Below are 20345 nucleotides of genomic sequence, written 5' to 3'. Positions count from 1 at the left end.
GATACTTTATATGAATTATATGTGTATGTATTTATGAATATGTATATATATATATATCAACACACCTATGCACAAGTGCACACATAAATATGTATATACACATATATAAACATATAATTAATTTTTTTTATTTATTTATTTTAGTGATTAATTTACTTTCGTTTTTTTTTTATTGCTTCTGAACGTTATTCTTATTCTTACTTTGTACAAACATTTATGTAGTTTTGTAGTTTTTTCTTTTCTATATACCTGTATATATATATATATATTTTTACTTCTTTGATAAATATGTTGGCGCCAAATTTGGTTAAGAAATGATAATAATATCGTATACCATTTCTTAAGCAAATTTGGTTTTAATTTCTTTTTTTCTTGATTTTTGTTAATTCTTCTTTGATTTCTCTCTATAATTTTTTCTTTTTTTACCTTTTTTTAGATCTTTTTAACTTGTTGTACACAATTAAGTTTTGCTTTTCGTTAGATCTAGTTTCGTTTCGTTTGTATCTAGTTAGTCAAGTTAGTTAATATATAGGACGGCACAATGGGATAAATGGCATTAACACAATTATGTAAGTAGGTATACGAATACTTTCGTGTCTTACTGTGCGAGTGAAATCTTTCGCAATCATTCCAGCTCTGGCTTCAATGCATGCGTCCCACAATGTCATCTGGTCCCACTAACCATGTTGAAACTTGGCCCCACTTTCAGAACTGGTCGTACTGTACCGACCAAAAAAAAAACACGTGCGTCGGCCAAATTAGAGATGGCGCACCTATGTTGTCCCTATGCCAATTAAAAAATATATAGCTATAAGATAATTCGCAAATCCTCAAGACAGAGTACATATTCTAATGACCATGCCTTGTTCTGTCTAACCGAAAACGATGTCTTAATCTGCGTTTCACGTGTGCAACCGTTTACATGGAAATTACTGGGAAATAATTGTAGTGACATTTACTGCAACTAGCAACAAAAAGGGTAAAAAAAAACTTCGTATTTCATGTAAATTACTGCCGAATAATTAGCTATTTAAGCTTACTTAACAATCATGTCACAATTTCTATAAAATTTACACAAAAAAAAAAAACAAAAATCCGTCAGAATTTCATCGCACATGGTCATTTGGAACAATTCGACTCCCTATACAAAACAACAAGCACGATATACTTTCTTACCTTTGAATAATCTTTCAAATCCAAAAAAAAACTTATCGCACATTTGTCAATAATTTAATTAATTCTAACGAAAACTTTTCAATTGAATCACTTATAAAATATCTCTTCTCAACGTAATATTTAAACACTCCAATTTGGGTGGAGCTAAAACGTGTGAGTTGTATAGATGTCCAAACGAAAAAGAACATGTGCACGCTTACGTTCCCTCAAATCAGTCACATTTCAGTAAAATGAAATGACTGGAAAAAATATGTCTCTGGAAAAATGATCAAACTCTGACTCTCTCATGGCAACCCCTCTCTCGAAAGTGATAGTTTGCCAGACCCTGGCCGTTCACATACAACCCTGTTCTGCTGCACAGATGGCAAACCCTGTTGTACGTCCCACGCTCATGTATAGGTTGTGCCACTGAAAATCACCATTGTGAATGTCCATAAAATAGAAAATGTCAAAAGAAAATAGAAAGGACACACGAAATGACAACACAACAGATATAGTGGTCGTTACAAAGCCAGCTATTTTTATGTAGCCAGTGAAATTAAAATAGCTGGGAAAGGCTCAAACTAAATGCGTGCTAAAAATGTTAATTGTGGTCGTTATTTGTCATTGTTGCATGTAGATATCAACCAAAACAAATACCCAAGGTGACAAAAAAAATTCCAAGGCAAAATCCTAACGTACACAAGCAAAAGGTAAGAAAATTGCAAATGAAAAGAAATAATGTACATTTTAAAGTAAAAGTCTATCTCTTACAGAAAGATATGCCAAACATGGAAATCCATTTGTGAAACAAATATCTTAAAAACAATTACAAAAGTTTGTTGTCTGTGTTGTGGAAGTTTCCTGTCGCTGACAAAATGTTGAAATCTAAAAGCCTCTTTGCCTTTATATTGCCTAGTGGCAACAAGAAGTATGTTTCACAAATGTCCCTTGAGATTGGATTTTCTATGAAAGTTAGATACGAAAACAAATGGCCTGCCGTAAAAGCCTGTATAAAATGTGTGCAAAATAATTACGAATGGACGCTGGAAAGTCTATGACAAATTGTCAAATCACCTCATTACTGTGTGTGCCTAATTGGGTGCAACTACCGTCCCTGCCTATTCATTGGCATAATTCCTGTATTGCCCCAAAAATATGTTTGTAGGTAGCAGGTAACAAAATCTATGGGTGAATACCATCTAACGATGTCCATACAAAATGATGCACACGCATGTCTGTCCGTCAGAGCTAACAACACAATCAAACACCTAAGGATCTGTAATGAGAAGATAAGTATATTTTTTGAAATTCATCTATTGCAATATTCTAATTCGTTTTCTCCTCTTTTCAGGTATTCTTTCTCATACATTTTCTAATATATTTCTTTCATTTCTAAATTTCAGGTCAATAATGGGCAACATAGGAAACATCTAGTATGCTGCTATGATCTGACATCTATAAAATAATTGCAACCTAATTATGGCAAGAGCCATAGGTAAGAGTTACTAATACTCATAGCTATAAAGTCTAGTACAGCGTAGCTTTAAGTTAGGTGTAGGGTTTGTTTAGGTCTGTCTATTGTTTCAAATGTTGAGCGTGAATTATTCCGATTAGTTTTCCATTTAAATTCTCAATTTCATATTGGCAGTTTCCAATAGGTCTTCTTATTCGACATTTGAGCCACTGTTTGCATAGCTTTGCATTAATACCTTTTGAGAAATTGCTTTGGACAAAATTTTTTCTAAAAACTTCTTGTCCAGGTTTGAATTGTACATTTTTGGATCTCTTGTTGTACGTCCTTTCATTTCGCACATAAGCCTCGTGTAATTTTTCTTTTATTTTATCTGTGAGCAATTGCATTTGTGCCGCTTTTGGTAAAATTTGTGTATCGCCATCAGAAAGTGCTCCTAATTTCCTTAAGATTTCTTAGGCATCCGCATGTGTGATCATATTATAGCCTGTAAGTGCAAAATAGGGTGTTACGCCTGTTGATGCGTGAACTGTCGTTCTTACTGAGCATTCAATACGAGATAGATTTTCATCCCATCGTTTTTGATCAGTTTGTAGGTAGCTTCTAATACTGCTAAGTATAGTTTGGTTTACCCTTTCACTAGCATTTGATTGCGGTGAGTGTATTGCTGTTCTCATGTGCCGTATTCCAAATATCTTAAGCATATTTTGAAAGGCATCAGATATAAATTGTTTTCCATTGTCTGAATGGATTATTTCGGGGACACCAAATTTATGAAAAACTTCTTCTATGAGAAATTTATTTACAAATTTAACCGTGGCCTTAGGCATGGCTTTTAGTATGACAAATTTTGTCTTGTGGTCCAATACTATAAATATAAAGGCTTTTCCAGAGCAGGTACGTGGATAAGGTCCTAGAAAATCTACATAGATTTTCTGGAATGGTCTTGTTGTTGTAGTTTCTTTTCCCATTGGTGGTCTTAATGTTTGCCTGGGGTGTTTTGTCTCTTTGCAAGTGTCGCACATGCTTATGAAGGTTTTTATTTGAGATACCATCAATGGCCAATAGAAAAATTGCCGTATGTCATAAAGTGTTTTTGCTATACCACCATGAGATGTGTTTTCGTTGTGTGATTTTCGTATCACTTCATCTGTTAGATTCTCAGGTAGCCAGATTCGCCAGCAATCCTCTTCTGTTTGGGTTTCTTCTCTGTTGAATTTTACTCGTTTGTACACAACACCTTCTGATACTTTCAGATCAGGTAGTCGATTTTTGTTTTGCTCAACGGTGTCGATTAATTTCAAATATTTCTCGCTTTCAAATTCCTTCGAGTTGAAATCAATTATGCCTGTTCGCTCAAATTCGACTTCTTCCATATCAAGTCTGGATAGCATGTCAGGTACCACATTTTTAGTGCCTTTTCTATGCTCGATGGTAAATTTATATCCCTGGAGTTTTAAACTCCAGCGTGCTAAACGGCCATTAAGGTCATGTTGCCTCATGAGCCACTGTAAACTGGAGTGGTCAGTTATGACAGTAAACTCCATGAGCTCAACATATTGCCTGAAGCGTTCAATAGCCAACAAAACTGCAAGGCATTCCTTCTCGGTAGTAGAGTAGTTTCGTTGTGCTGAATTTAATTTCCTTGAGAAGTACTCTATTGGGCGTTCTTCATTATCATTGTCCTTCTGAAAAAGGACGGCACCCACGCCTACATTTGATGCATCGCATTGTATAAAAAAGGGTTTATCAAAGTTAGGGCTGGTTAAAACAGGACTAGAGATCAGACGAAATTTCAATTGCTCAAATGCAGCTAAAGCCTCAGGAGTCATGGAAAATTTGGGCGATTTCTTGAGTGTATCGGTCAGTGGAGCTGTTAGTGTAGAGTACTCATAGATAAATCTACGATACCAACCTACAGTCCCTAAAAATTTCCTGACATCCTTTGCGCATCTGGGTGGCTTAATATTAGCAATAGCCTCAACCTTGCTAGTGTCTGTCTTCAGTTTTCCGCCCCCAACAATATAACCTAAATATCGCAATTCTTTATGGCAAAATTTTGATTTTCCCATATTGATTGTCAGTCCTGCTGCCGTTAACTTCTGTCCAACCGTCTTGAGCATTTGCATGTGTGTTTCGAAATTGGGTGACACGACAAGCAAATCATCTAGGTATACGAAAATTCGGTCTCTCAACTCTGAAGGAATCACTTTGTCCATCAGGCGGCACATCCGTTGAGCAGCATTGCACAATCCAAAAGGCATTACTTTAAACTGGTAATGTGGACGGCCTTGTACTGTGAATGCTGTCAACGGTCGGCTCGATTCCTCCAGAGGAATTTGCCAAAATGCATCCTTCAGATCTATCGCTGAAATGAAGTGTGTGTCGCCCAACCTCGCTAACAATCCGTCGATGTTAGGCAGTGGATATGCGTCCTTGCGAGTAACCTTGTTTAACTCTCTAGCATCCAAGCAAAGACGGTTTTTACCTGGTTTGACCACAAGAGTAACACGATTATTCCACTCTGCATTTTCCGCTATTTCAATTACATCTAACTCTAACATTCTATCAAGTTCGTCGTACATAAGTCTTTGAACAGCAGGGCTCACTGGAAAATATCTCATTTTTCTAGGGGCTGCATCCCCTATATCGATTATATGACGCTCAACGTGTGTCTTACCTAGTCCAAATTCGGAATAGCACCTAAAAGACCGTTTTACATCTTCTAACACAATCTCCTGCAAAGGCGATAGTTCATGTATTGGTGTATTCTCAACCGGACTATAATCGATCTCATTAATCATATTGTCAAAACAAATTCGTATGCCTAATTCATTCCAAAAGTCATATCCTAGTATTAGTTCTTGTCTTAAACTCGGGACTAAATAAAACAACATCTCGCTTTTCTTATCACCGCATTCTACAGTAAGTTTTACCTTGCCAATAATTGTTTGTTCCTTGCCGTCTGCTATCTTGACCTTTGATTTAAAATTGATTAAACTCGAACCTATCTTTCTAACATTCTCTAAACATGAACTTCCTAAACAACTAATTGAAGCACCACTGTCCATCAAACCTTTAAATTCATGCCCATTCAATTTAACATTCATATATGGACGAATGTCGTTTTCGATGTTCAGACAGGCAGAAGCGATTTCATGTCGTTCTTTCTTTCTTCGTTCATATCCTTTTCTGGCCTTTAAAATCCTTTTACTTGTGCCAGGTACGAAATCTTTAAATATTTCCGATCGGATTCTTTCATAACGCTCCAAACGATCATTATAAGGTATTATGGCTTTGAGTTTTCGTTCATGGTTGTGTGAACAGGTAGGCTTTTGAATATTAATTTGACCAGGTGTTCTTTTGGCTGATGTAGGGGTTAAATTGTCAAAATCGGGTTGATTGTCGATTGTATTACCTGTGGTGAGACAATAACTTTGTATATTCAAGTGTTGTTCATCTGGACACTTTACAGGTGGTTCGGCTTCTACTGAGCTGTCTCTCCGCTCGAACATGTGGGCCCAGTTCGCAGCATGTTCTTTACCTGGTTTCCCGCGCAGCGAGGACACTTTGGTGAGGTCACGCCGTCGAACCCACATTTGAAACAAAATATTGCCCTTTGTTCAATAGGGCAATCAATAAAAGAATGTCCAGGTTGCTTGCAATTCCAACAAACTAGTTGTTTGGAATTATGCATCATTGCCTCGACTTCATGTGTGTCTACATTAGGTAGAAATTCGGCTTGCATCTCATTCACTCTTCTGTAGTTTAGGTGTTGTTGTGGTTGGCGAAAAGATAAGCGTTTTGCTACTGTTCTCTCGGCTCGTTTACATTCTTCCATTAGTTTATCCAATGACTCAATATTCTTTGGGTATATGAGCTGAATAAGACCATCTTTCAAGTTTTCTTTTATGACTCGAATCATTTCGTATTCCTGTATGGGAAAACGCATTTGGTTTCGCAACTTAATAATCTCCGAAATAAAAATATCAGCCGACTCGGATAGCATTTGTCTTCTTTCCATAATTTTCCTTTGAATTTCGAAGTCACTTTCGAAATTTCTGAACTTCCGGACAAAATGATATTTAAGTTGTTCCCATTGGCAAAAAGGGTTTTGTTGCCTGAATTCCCACAACCAATCGTGAGCTCGTCCACTCAGTAAATGGTGGAAACCTTTTACGAATATGTCCCATGGACAATTATAATCAATTCTTAGGGATTCTGCCCTGAAAACAAAATCTTCCACACTCACAGATTTTGATGAGCCATCAAACCGAAGTCCCCACTTTTGCAATTGCATTGGTGTGATTGGTTTATAGCCCATGGCAAAATTTTGTGTGTGATTGTAGTTGTTGGGATGAGGTACATTTCCATATTGGTCATTTTGCCTGTAACTGTTGTCGTATATTGCTCGGTTTGGTAAATAATTTGTGTTATTTGGGTAGAATTGTTGTTGTCGATATGAAAAATGTTGTTGTTCTTGCTCATGGCGAGTAGACTCATGATCATTATTACGGCTGCTTGGTAAAGGAATATCTCCTCGCTCATCTAACGAATTTCTAATCGCTCTTGGTATCATAACTGCCAGGTTCTGTTCTATGGAACGCATAATGCTAGCCTGTGCAGCTCCAATAGATGCGTCTACGTAATCACGTACGCTTATACCGTCAGTATTTGCTTCACCAGAAGGATTGGCATTCTCAGGTAGAGTAGGCATTCGATTTTGTTGTGACATTCTGGAGAATTCTCTTCGGATTTCTCGTGCTGTCAGACTGCTGTATTCTGTTGTAGTAATAGACTCTAATGAACTTAAAGAAGATGAGGTATGAGGTCCTAACTGTCTAAGTGATTGATTTCGATTTGTCTCGATAACAGTACGATTCGGATCAAATCTATCTGTGTTCCTATTCGGGGTGTTGTTCAGAGAATCTAGATTAACGCTTGTGTTTGGAATATTATTAAAATTCTGATTTTGTAAATTTCTGTTAGCAATGCGAGCTGAGGATCTAGAGCCTGTTCTTTCTGTCATTCTATAATTCAAAAATATTTAAACGTTTCCCGCAGGGAACTATTAACTTCGTTTGTATGGCAGTGTAAACATGCAAAAAAAAAATATGTCTGGTTTATTGAAATGGTATTAAGAAATAGGCCATTTCTATGTGGTAATCGAAATTTTATAATTGAGATATATTCGTTTTTTTATGGAAATTGTTTTAGAATCTTTTAGACAATATACACATATATTATAGTAAATTAGTATTATACATGTATTCTATAAAAACAACACTAGAAAAAACAAATATGTAGATAGTATTAATTAATTATATATTTTTTTCTTTTTCAGATAAGGACAATATACATAGGTGTGATGGCTGAAATCTTGTAACGGATCAAGTGACAATGGAGAATGGTCTAAAAATATGTATTTGGCTTTAAGAATTATTTTCAATTTAACACTTTCAAATTAAATTTAAAAAATTACTTTAAGCTGAAATTTAAGATGTAAAGTAACAAATTTCATTCAATTTTCTTCAATAAAAAACAAAGAAATCTAATCAGATTTAAGCAAAGATGTCTTATTGGAATTTTGGGATATATTAGCAATTGATCAAAAATCGGTACACTGAAAAAAATTACTTTGTATGGAATACCTTCTAAATCGCATCATTCTATTTAAAAACAACAACAAATGTAATATCTAGCTTTATAGCATCAGAGTACATGATTCCTGCCTTCATAACAGTCTGATTTGATTTAGTTGGCGACTAAATGGTTGGATTAATTCTAATAGTCGTTGCAACACAGGCATGGCAATATTTTGCCTTCCGGGACACCGCTAATAAGAAAAAGAATCTTTCCCATAAGTTTGGATTATTTATCTTAACAAAATTTTAATTAAATGGATGGTGTTGGGTAGCCAATATGCAATAGCAGTAAAGGCAGCCCCACGTTGGGCGCCAAAATGTGTCAACCTGGTTGTGCACAGAGACTTTGACTTGGGTTTTGTTATCCCAAATCATAGCCTTTGTGAAGCGGATCCGGTACTTGGGTGTTGGCTGCGGCTTAGCTCGCCGGATGGGGAGGTTCTTTTCCGCTAACGGCTGTACATTTAAATTTGTACCGGTTTTTCAAAAATTAGTGTTAAAAAAAAAAGATGGTCAAATATACTGATAAAAAAAATCTGATTAGTGATAATTGTCTGTGGCCCGTTTGTTTAATTCTGATGTGGGTTACATCTTTTCATGGGAGAGTTTAGATGTTATTTTCTCCCGGGCTGCCCACCCCATATGACTTATTGCCATCCATGGTATTTTCTGCGCCATATTATATTTGAAAATACCCCAAACTTTAAATTTCCATTTCACATTGAATAACCGTTACATTTTCAGCCTATGGTAAATTATTCAACACATATTAGTTCCTTTTACAAACTACATAACATAAATTATTTTTTTATTATTATAAAAAAAAATTTTATATAAAAGTTTACATTTGTTTTAATAAATTTTTAAATATTTTAATTGGGCTTAAGGAAATAGATAAGATGTTCTGTTTTTTTATTATATATATACAAATTTTGTCTCAATAAGGTTTTTCTTTGTTTTAAATATATATATTTTTGTATATTCTTATATATATTGTACATATATTAATTAGTTTAATAATGTTTTTTTTTTTTTAATTTTTCTCTTCGTTCTGTCCTCTTTTATAATGACTTTTCAAATTTAAATTTTAATTCAAATATAATTATTTTTCTTTTCAAATTTGTGATACTTTATATGAATTATATGTGTATGTATTTATGAATATGTATATATATATATATCAACACACCTATGCACAATTGCACACATAAATATGTATATACACATATATAAACATATAATTAATTTTTTTTATTTATTTATTTTAGTGATTAATTTACTTTCGTTTTTTTTTTATTGCTTCTGAACGTTATTCTTATTCTTACTTTGTACAAACATTTATGTAGTTTTGTAGTTTTTTCTTTTCTATATACCTGTATATATATATATATATTTTTACTTCTTTGATAAATATGTTGGCGCCAAATTTGGTTAAGAAATGATAATAATATCGTATACCATTTCTTAAGCAAATTTGGTTTTAATTTCTTTTTTTCTTGATTTTTGTTAATTCTTCTTTGATTTCTCTCTATAATTTTTTCTTTTTTTACCTTTTTTTAGATCTTTTTAACTTGTTGTACACAATTAAGTTTTGCTTTTCGTTAGATCTAGTTTCGTTTCGTTTGTATCTAGTTAGTCAAGTTAGTTAATATATAGGACGGCACAATGGGATAAATGGCATTAACACAATTATGTAAGTAGGTATACGAATACTTTCGTGTCTTACTGTGCGAGTGAAATCTTTCGCAATCATTCCAGCTCTGGCTTCAATGCATGCGTCCCACAATGTCATCTGGTCCCACTAACCATGTTGAAACTTGGCCCCACTTTCAGAACTGGTCGTACTGTACCGACCAAAAAAAAAACACGTGCGTCGGCCAAATTAGAGATGGCGCACCTATGTTGTCCCTATGCCAATTAAAAAATATATAGCTATAAGATAATTCGCAAATCCTCAAGACAGAGTACATATTCTAATGACCATGCCTTGTTCTGTCTAACCGAAAACGATGTCTTAATCTGCGTTTCACGTGTGCAACCGTTTACATGGAAATTACTGGGAAATAATTGTAGTGACATTTACTGCAACTAGCAACGAAAAGGGTAAAAAAAAAAAAAAAAAAATCCGTCAGAATTTCATCGCACATGGTCATTTGGAACAATTCGACTCCCTATACAAAACAACAAGCACGATATACTTTCTTACCTTTGAATAATCTTTCAAATCCAAAAAAAAACTTATCGCACATTTGTCAATAATTTAACTAATTCTAACGAAAACTTTTCAATTGAATCACTTATAAAATATCTCTTCTCAACGTAATATTTAAACACTCCAATTTGGGTGGAGCTAAAACGTGTGAGTTGTATAGATGTCCAAACGAAAAAGAACATGTGCACGCTTACGTTCCCTCAAATCAGTCACATTTCAGTAAAATGAAATGACTGGAAAAAATATGTCTCTGGAAAAATGATCAAACTCTGACTCTCTCATGGCAACCCCTCTCTCGAAAGTGATAGTTTGCCAGACCCTGGCCGTTCACATACAACCCTGTTCTGCTGCACAGATGGCAAACCCTGTTGTACGTCCCACGCTCATGTATAGGTTGTGCCACTGAAAATCACCATTGTGAATGTCCATAAAATAGAAAATGTCAAAAGAAAATAGAAAGGACACACGAAATGACAACACAACAGATATAGTGGTCGTTACATTCTATCATTTCCAAAGTTAATTTCAATGGAAATTGGCAATGCTGGGGTTTATTATGATTATAATAAAATAATTTTTCTAATTTACGGACTGCAAAACAGTTTCGAACAGAAAGCATATTGAAATCATATCTTTTGCGCCCTGAAACGCGTATAAAGTCGATAGTTGGTTAACTTTTTCTGTCAGGTGCATGCGTTTATTTGTTGTGTCACTCATACAATACAAACTAACCTATTTTAATTTTTTCTGACATGCACGGATAAGTGCTGCGTGAGGTATGTAACTCCACCTTTAAATTAGTTACGTATGATGTTTGCGGGTAGTGTGGCACTACGTTACGTTAAACACATTGCGGATTTAAAAACGGGGTCTCACGCCAACAGCTGTTTACAGGAAGCACTTATAAGGTGAGGTCAAGCAAACAGTTGAGTAAATTTTTTTTTAACTTTGCAGTTAACTTAAATGTCAAATGGTTGATAACACTTCGATCACACTGTGATCCTAGGCAAAAAACAGTGTTATAATGATGAAAATGCTAATATAAAGCACATTTGAAGAAGATAAATTGCAAAACGGAAGATAAGTTCTAAAAACACTGACATTTCAATTTACGGCATTCGCCGCTGGAGGTAATTTCCTTGGGTGTACATTTTTGTTGTTGTACTAATGACACTACCTCTTAATTGTACCCTGAAATGTTTACAGCCCGCCAGGTTTGCCGGTATTAAGATGTCAGATTTTTCTTTGCATTCTCTTTGTTGTTATCTTTTTTCTCGCATATTATTTTCCTATCAAAGACGTGGAATAACATTTTTCTTCACACAAAATAGGCTAGAAAACCTACAAGAATAACACACCTATTGTTTAAAATGGCCAAAGCTTTCTTCAGCGCATACGCCAGATGCGTGTAATTAGGTTATGGCGATAACGTTGACAGCTGTTTGGATATTCTTTTGTGAGTGGCAACCCTGTAGCATAAACTTGCGAAAATCAACAAATTTGCCGGAAATTTATATTATTATTATTGTAAAAATGTCTCGCAAGGAAGCTTTGTCGCAATTCATAAACCAAATTCATGGCAGACCAGTCGTGGTTAAGCTAAACAGTGGAGTGGATTACAGAGGTGGGTCTATAAAATATAATTAAATGCCGGCTGAAGCGGCAGTATAAACAAAGCTGTAAGCTGCCAGGTTGTCTCCTCGGTTCTCATTTAACCAACGATTATTTCCGTGCTCTATTTATAAATTTGCTATTGAGCAATTTTATAAATAAACGAATTCGTCGATTTTACGAGACCTAAGGCAAATCCGAGTAGTTTGGCAACGTTCCCACGTCTTTTGGCATACTAATGATGTCAGGGTGTATATCGCGGTTGTATCCAGGGATAATATGACACAAAACCTTTTCATATAGCCATTAAAACCCTTTCAACTCGTAACCAGATGACTCTGGATGCACCCTACCCTAGTTACATGGTTCCTATATCTAAATTTACAACAGAATCTTAGCTCTGGACAATAGAAACGAAACAAACAACTAATGAAAACTTAAAAAAATGCAAATTTTGCCCATGAACATTCCACTAAGGAACAGGGACAAACTTCATACGTATCAATGAGTGCAGTCCGATTCAAGTTTAAGCTCAATGATAGGGGGCCTCCTTTTTATAGCCGAGACCGAAAGGCGTGCCATAGTGCGACACCTCTTTGGAGAGAGGTTTTACCACCTCTGATTTTTTTTTTGTTGGCCTCGCCAGGATTCAAACCCTGGCGTTCAGCGTCATAGGCGGACATGCTAACCTCTGCGCTACGGTGACCTCCAAAGCCCTTAAACATTTGTTGTTATAGTCACTTATTTGTATGTGAAGGAAGCGATCATAGGCAAGCTTCGTAACCGATGTACATTGGTTATTTAGATGCGCCACGATGCTTTATCGATTATCACAGTCAGTCACAGTATTTCAGCAAGAGCCGGACCAAAAGATGCTCAGCTGGGAGCTACCGGGCGCGTTCACAGGTTGCGGATAGTGAAATGCTCCATACGGAGTAATTGCAACGACAGTCGCGGACAATCAGCGTTATTGAGTGTAGAGTCTCAGTGAGAGGCTGGGTGGCACCGGCTCTTGCATAAATACTGTGTGCCTATAATGCTCGATACGACAAGGCGAGATATTAATTGGCGCTTTTAAATAACCAATGGCAATCATGTTCCCGCGGCGATGTCGACCGCCAAGCTCACCTATAAGAGCTTGACGAGGACCGCCACATCCACATGCAAATATAGCTACATCAACAAGAGCCGGTAACTCCGCACTCTCAGAGACCCTCTAATCGATATCGTTGATTGCACGTGACTGCAGTTGCAGCGTCTATGGACGCACCCGGTAGTTCTCAGCGAGCTTCTCATAAATCGGGGCTCAGAGTTGCAACAAGTGTGATGCTCATAGTCATATTCGCGCCGGGATCTAACAAACGTTGTTGTTGTAGCAGTTTGTTGTGTTCTATCTTTCGCCTGCTTGATTCTGTTGAGTGTCAAGATCTAGGAACTCTGACTAAATTGGGGTGCATCCAGAGGGGTCTGAGTCGAGTGGGTCTGGCTGGATCGTTAAACAGGTGACGTCTATCGTTTGGTCCCTGGCCACAATCGGGACATACACCTTGGCACCAATCCTTGCTCTGTAGGAGTTGAGGCAGCTGCATCTGCCGGAACGTAATTGAGACAGAACTACTCTGGTTTGCCGGGGGAAGTCAATTTCTTCAGGTGCAATGGGATGATGATGTCCTATTTAGGGGTGTTTTCGGTGTAAGGTGGTCCTCCAGGCACTTGGCTCTGAAAAAAATATCAGCATCGTGCTCTTCATCCGAATACCATTTAATTAAACCCTACATTGCCATTGGTTTAAGGAGAGTTTATAGGATGAGGCGTCCCCCAAACAATTGGCCCCAAAATTGGTTATCGAATTCATTTTCTTATCTCAAATACCATTCACTGGAGCCACATATTGGCATGTCGTCGGTAAATTTTTACCCTTTGGGGGGGAGCTTGGGAAATACATGGTCCCGCATTTGGATATTCGTATTATAATTCCAAATATCTTTATTTGAGCTCCATATTGCGTTGTTTACAAAATAATTGCTGTTTGTGAGGCATTTTGGGGAAGGGGTGCCTTTCTTTTGAACCCCACATTGACATGGTCGGTAAATATGGCCGATTTAGAGGTGTTTTGGGGAGTGGTCCCCAAAAAACTTAGCCCAGAAAATATATCTGCATCGGCTCTATTCTCATATTGCCATTGGCCTCGAAATTGGATATCAAATTATTTTTCTAATCTCAAGCTCCTAATGCAAAAGTCAGCAAAAATGTTCGGTTTGGGTATGGGCCCAAAAAACTATCAATATCGAGGGGTGTTATGGGAAAGGGGTGGACCCCCAGAAACTTGGTCCCACATTTGGACATCAGATTCGTATTCTATTCGCAAATACCTTTCATTTGAGTTCCATATTGCCATGGTCAGTAAATTTGCCCAATTAAGGGTGTTATGGGGGTTGGGAGTCCCCCAAACACTTGGTCCGACAATTGAATATCAGATACGTTTTCTAATTCTAAATATCTTTAATTTGAGTCCTATATGGTCGTGATTGGTATATATATGTATATTTAGTAATTTTTGAGGCGAGGTGGCATCTCTAGGTACCCCATCCGAAATTTAGATACCAAATTTTTTTTTAGGAGAGGACACAAAATTTCGCTTAAATCGCACCACCCATCTCCGAGATCCGGCGTTTCTGAAAATTAAAGTAAAGGGGAAGGTTCGCCCCCCTTCAGATATCACGAAATTTAGTACCCTATTTTCACCACGGGTTCATTATGCACCATCAGTGAAAATTTCATGAAAATCGGTTCAGCCGTTTTTGAGTCTATAAGGAACACACAAACAAACACAAATTGATTTTTATACCCTCCACCACAGGATGGGGGTATACTTATTTCGTCATTCTGTTTGTAACTCCTCGAAATATTCGTCTAAGACCCCATAAAGTATATATATTCTTGATCGTCATGACATTTTAAGTCGAACTAGCCATGTCCGTCCGTCTGTCTAAAGCACGCTAACTTCGGAAGGAGTAAAGCTAGCAGCTTGAAATTTTGCACAAATACTTATGGAAAATTTTGCATGAGGTATTTTATTATGATTTCCAACAACTTTGCTGAGTATGGTTTGAATCGTTTCATAACCTGATATAGCTACCATATAAACCGATTCTGACTTTTTGAGCCTCTACAGGGAGCAATTCCTATCCGATTTGGCTAAAATATTGCATGACGTGTTTTGTTATGACTTCCAACAACTGTATTAAGAATGGTTCAAATCGGTCCATAACCTGATATTGCTACCATATCAACCGATCTGGGGTCTTGACTTCTTGAGCCACTAGAGGACGCATTGGCTGAAATTTATCCGATTTGGCTGAAATTTTGCCTGAGGTGTTTTGTTATGGCTTTCAACAATTGTGCTGAGAATAGTTCAAATCGGTCCATAACCTGATGTAGCTGCCATATAAACCGATCTGGGATCTTGACTTCTTGAGCCGCTAGAGGGCACAATTCTTATCCGATTTGGCTGAAATTTTGCATGAGGTGTTTTATTATGACTTTCAACAACTGTGCTGAGAATAGTTCAAATCAGTCCTTAACCTGTTATAGCTGCCATATAAACCAATGTGGGGTCTTGACTTCTTGAGCCTCTAGAGGACGCAATTATTTTCCGATTTGGTTGAAATTTTGCATGAGGTCTTTTGTTATGACTTTCGACAACTGTGTTAAGAAAAGTTCAAATCGGTCCATAACCTGATATAGCTGCCATATAAACCGATCTGGGGTCTTGACTTCTTGAGCCGCTAGAGGACACAATTCTTATCCGATTTGATTGAAATTTTGCATGAGGTATTTTGTTATGACTTTCGACAACTGTGTTAAGAATAGTTCAAATCGTTGCATAACCTGATATAGCTGCCATATAAACCGATGTGGGGTCTTGACTTCTTGAGCCACTAGAGGGCGCAATTATTATCCGATTTAGCTGAAATTTTGTACAACGACTTCTCTTATGACTGTTACCATACGTATGGTAACAGTCAAAAATGACATGAATCGGTGTATAGCCTAATGCTGCACCCCTATAAACCGATCTCCCTATTTTACTTCTTCAGCCCCTACAGTGCTCAATTCTTACTAGATTTGGCTGAAATTTTACACAATGACTTCTACTATGGTCTCCAATATTCAGTTCAATTATGGTCCGAAACGAACCATAACTTGCTATATATATAAGATTAACTTTTTATAGCCAAAAAAGCTTAAATTGTTCGTTGGGCATCACCGTGAAGTAGGCGTTAGTTTAAGCAGTCCTATGTGCACCATTTCAAACAAAAGCCAGTCGGCGGGACATTTATGGCGGCAACTTATGAAATAACTTTATTTCTGATCATTTTTTAATCAGTGTCTTGTATTAAAAATTTTGTTTTAACAATTTCTTATGGGTTTTATCTTTGTTACAGGTGTCTTGGCCTGTTTGGATGGCTATATGAACATTGCTCTGGACCAAACCGAGGAGTATGTCAATGGTCAGCTAAAAAATAAATATGGAGATGCCTTCATACGTGGCAATAATGTCCTATACATTTCAACGCAAAAAAGAAGAGTTTAATACTAGCCGCACAATTTCAATATTTTCTAGATTTTTTTAATAAATAGTTTTTTAACAAATAAATTAAACTAAATCTAATTGTATCATTTGTTTTTTTTTAATTAGGATAATACTTCGTTCCATATTCCTTGGGTATGGCACCATATTTTCGCAAATATTTTACGGAATAGCCTCTACCCAATGCATCAATGAGACGCTCTCCACGCCAACCATACTTTTTAACGAAGTAAGGACGCCAAGCACGACCGAAATGAGGATCAAATGGTATTTCACTTTCTTTGGTAAATGGGGAATTACCTAGAAAAGGAGGGGAGAGAGAAGTAAAGTTTTAAGTACAACTTTTTAAGGGGTCGACTATGGATTGTCGCTCAACTATAGTTGTGTTGCCACCAGATAAATTCAGCGCGTTCCAAGCGCCTTTCAATATATATGTGCTGTGAAAGTTTTGTAGTTCATTTAATATCGAAATGGAGATTTCTATGACAAATTTGCCAGTTGTCAACTTAACTGAAATTGAGTTGCCATCCATGATCGACCCATAAATTGCAATGGATCTTCTACACAAAAATAGTAAAAGTTTACTGCAAGTCAAAGTGAATTATTGGGTTGCCCAAAAAGTAATTGCGGATTTTTTAAAAGAAAGTAAATGCATTTTTAATAAAACTTAGAAGGAACTTTAATCAAATATACTTTTTTTACACTTTTTTCTAAAGCAAGCTAAAAGTAACAGCTGATAACTGACAGAAGAAAGAATGCAATTACAGAGTCACAAGCTGTGAAAAAATTTGTCAACGCCGACTACATGAAAAATCCGCAATTACTTTTTGGGCAACCCAATAGATTGCCTGTAAGGGCTACCCTAATTTTTCTAATGATGTGTCTATTTCTCTTTCAAGATAAGCTTTATGATCGATAATTTTTATGCAATGGAAATATGATTTTAATGTAATAAATAAAATTTTTTCTAATAAAATGTTTTGAACCAAATTGGATAGGGAAGTTACAAAATAACACGGATTTTAGAAAATGACTATGAAGATAATCCTTTTGTAACTTACCCAAAAATAAATGTTCTATGTAGTCCAGGACAGCTTTCTTTTTTTGAAAATGTTCCAAAAACAGATTAGCCTGGGCAGCTCTTTTGGGATCCTGTGATGGCAAATTTTTGAAGTACTGAAATTCTCTTAAGTTGGCTGAGTCAAAATCCACAACTTCATGAATGTCATGGAGTAGGGCTCGATGAGTTGGAAGAAACGTAGCCAACAAAAACTGAATAACAAATTAAAAAACTAAATTTGTAAACAAATTTAAGCGTATCAATCAACCTTACCACAATAACTGCAGCCTCTATGCACTTCATGACGCTGAACTTTTTTTTTTATTTAATGTTTAACGTCTGTTTGGCTTAAGCCGGTGTTAAAGACTAAACATCTACCACAATGTTTTGAATTTCTTTGCCCTCAAGCAATGAATGGCATCACAGCAAATACTTGCAGAAATTGTAAAATTAATCCAGCTTTTTTGGTAATAACTAGCTATGTACGTAGTGAACATTAAGACAATTGCTTAATTCTTTTTCTTTGGCTTATGTTAGGGGGGGATTACGCGCTATTTGTCACCCATCATACATGATTTTTCAATTAATTATTCTGATCAGGTATAAAGAGCGCTGGATCGATCGCTGCTTGCTGTTAAGGCACATGGCATGTCTTCTATTTTGGCTACTGCACTTGTAAGACATTTCGTTGTGTACATCACAACGTTTGGAAATTAAAAAAAAAATTGAGTAGTTTTTTGGATTGGGTACAAGGTCATTCATTCATGCATTCACACTGTTGGAGGAAATGTGGACGCATAGAAAAAGGTGAGTCAACAGAATTGTTTGGGTAGATTTTTTTTTAAATATTTTTTAACTGAAGAAAAATGCAAGTCCTCTTAAAGACAATGGCTATGGGAGTTGTGGCCTGGTCATTATTGACCTGGATTATTTATTCAAATTGCAATGCAAATTTACCTATGAACATTCCATTAAGGAACTTGGGCAAACTTCTCACAAATCAGTGAGTGCTGGCCGATTTAATTTTAAGCTCAATGAAAAGGGACCTCTTTAGGACAGTTTTTACATGGCAAAGTACCTTACAAATGTCGCCAGCACTAGGAGGGAATAACCACCATTGAAAAATGTTCTCATGTTCCTGCCCGAATCGAACCCAGGCGTTCAGCATCATAGGTGGACATGCTAACCTCTGCGCTACATTACCATTGTGGAAGTACCAAGAAATTGAGCACTTAAAAAAACCCGGTTTTGTGTAGTTTTTATTCATTTTAAACTGAAGTAAAATTCAAATGTATTGCCTATGTTTGTTGTTGTTGTAGCAGTGTGTTGTACACTGCTGAGGCAGCCCTTGCTGATGAAGGAATCCCTCGGGTTAATCCGGTATGTACAACCGGTTGCCATGGGATTGTTTTACTATGGTATTGTAAATTGGAGGACAGCACACCAAAAATGTACCTACTGTTCAATACTCAGATTTCCGGCACTGGATAGCTGTGTGCCCTACACAAGCTGAAACTTTGAGGTCCGATGTGTGTTCTTTGATGTCACGAGAAGCTTAGCTACTAGCTTGCGGGCGCGTCCACTGGTTGCGGATAGTGGAATGCTCCATACGGAGTAACTGCAACGGCAGTCGCGGACAATCCGCGGTATCGAGCGGTCTCAGTCTCAGTGAGAGGTCGGGTGGTACCGGCACTTGCACAAATACTCAGTGCCTGTGATGCTCGATATGACAAGGCGAGTTATTGGCCTGTTTAAATAACCACTCTGTTCCCGCGGCGATCGGTCTTTTGGACCGGAATGAACTTGCTCACCTACAGGAGCTAGACGAGGATCGCCACCTCCACATGCAAATTTGGTTACAACAACAACATACTCAGATCCAGATTCAAATTATAGCTAGCTTGTGCTTCTCAACCAAATAACGACAAAATCTGCTGCACTCAATATTATTCTATTGCTAATGTCTCTGGATATCAAGAGTGGACCATGCGCTGAGACGACTAATGCCAACCCTTCGTCTATGCAGATATTATTAAAAAACTTCTCCAAATGTAATTTTCGATGAAGAAATATGGGGGATTATTTTTATACCCTCCACCATATGATCGACATGACATTTTATGGTGATCTAGCCATGTCCGTCCGTCCGTCTCTCTGTCAAAAGCAGGCTACCTTTTGAAGGAGTAAAGCTAGCCGCTTGGAATTTTGCACAAATACTTCTTATTTGTGTAGATCAGTTGGGATTGTAAATGGGCCAGTACATTCTAAAGTTTTCGAACATATTCCTTAAGGCCAGATAATGTTGGGCGCTGGGCATGAAATTGTTGATTTCCAATATGCGTTTCGATCAGGTCAGAGCACGACATCTATGCTGCTTCATCTTACTGCGTCAATAGGGAATGGCTTGAATAATGGGAAGATTGTCTCATTTTGTCTCATAACTTGACTAATTTTTCAAGTTTTTTGCCTGTTAGGGAGATATCATTAAATTTTACAATTTTTGTTTGTTTCTCTTTCGAGACGAGTTGAATGATCGGAGATGCAAATGGTAAAGGAAAGCCAAAGATAGCAACACACACCAACCACTATGGGAC

At 36.8% G+C, this 20345-nt stretch overlaps 2 protein-coding genes and 1 long non-coding RNA gene across 3 annotated transcripts; 2 read left to right on the top strand and 1 right to left on the bottom strand.

Moving 5' to 3' along the window:
- The first annotated feature begins 1617 nt into the window (after positions 1-1617).
- Positions 1618-8184, top strand: LOC131997797 (uncharacterized). Its single transcript, XR_009398424.1, has 3 exons — positions 1618-1868; positions 1932-2653; positions 7974-8184. It is a non-coding gene; the product is annotated as an uncharacterized LOC131997797 (long non-coding RNA).
- Positions 8185-11861: 3677 nt separating this feature from the next.
- LOC106091044 (U6 snRNA-associated Sm-like protein LSm6) lies at positions 11862-16772 on the top strand. Its single transcript, XM_013257445.2, has 2 exons — positions 11862-12110; positions 16546-16772. The coding sequence occupies exons 1-2, from the start codon at positions 11906-11908 to the stop codon at positions 16692-16694; spliced, it is 354 nt and encodes a 117-aa protein (XP_013112899.2). The 5' UTR covers positions 11862-11905; the 3' UTR covers positions 16695-16772.
- Positions 16773-16791: 19 nt separating this feature from the next.
- On the bottom strand, positions 16792-18197 carry LOC106091043 (uncharacterized). The gene is made up of 3 exons (XM_013257444.2): positions 18025-18197; positions 17753-17963; positions 16792-16991 (listed from the first exon to the last, which is right to left on the bottom strand). The coding sequence occupies exons 1-3, from the start codon at positions 18052-18054 to the stop codon at positions 16792-16794; spliced, it is 441 nt and encodes a 146-aa protein (XP_013112898.2). The 5' UTR covers positions 18055-18197.
- Between the last annotated feature and the right edge of the window lie 2148 nt (positions 18198-20345).

This window comes from Stomoxys calcitrans, chromosome 5 (genome assembly GCF_963082655.1).
Source record: "Stomoxys calcitrans chromosome 5, idStoCalc2.1, whole genome shotgun sequence".
Lineage (NCBI taxonomy): Eukaryota > Metazoa > Arthropoda > Insecta > Diptera > Muscidae > Stomoxys > Stomoxys calcitrans.
This window is presented reverse-complemented; position numbering and strand designations above follow the sequence as displayed.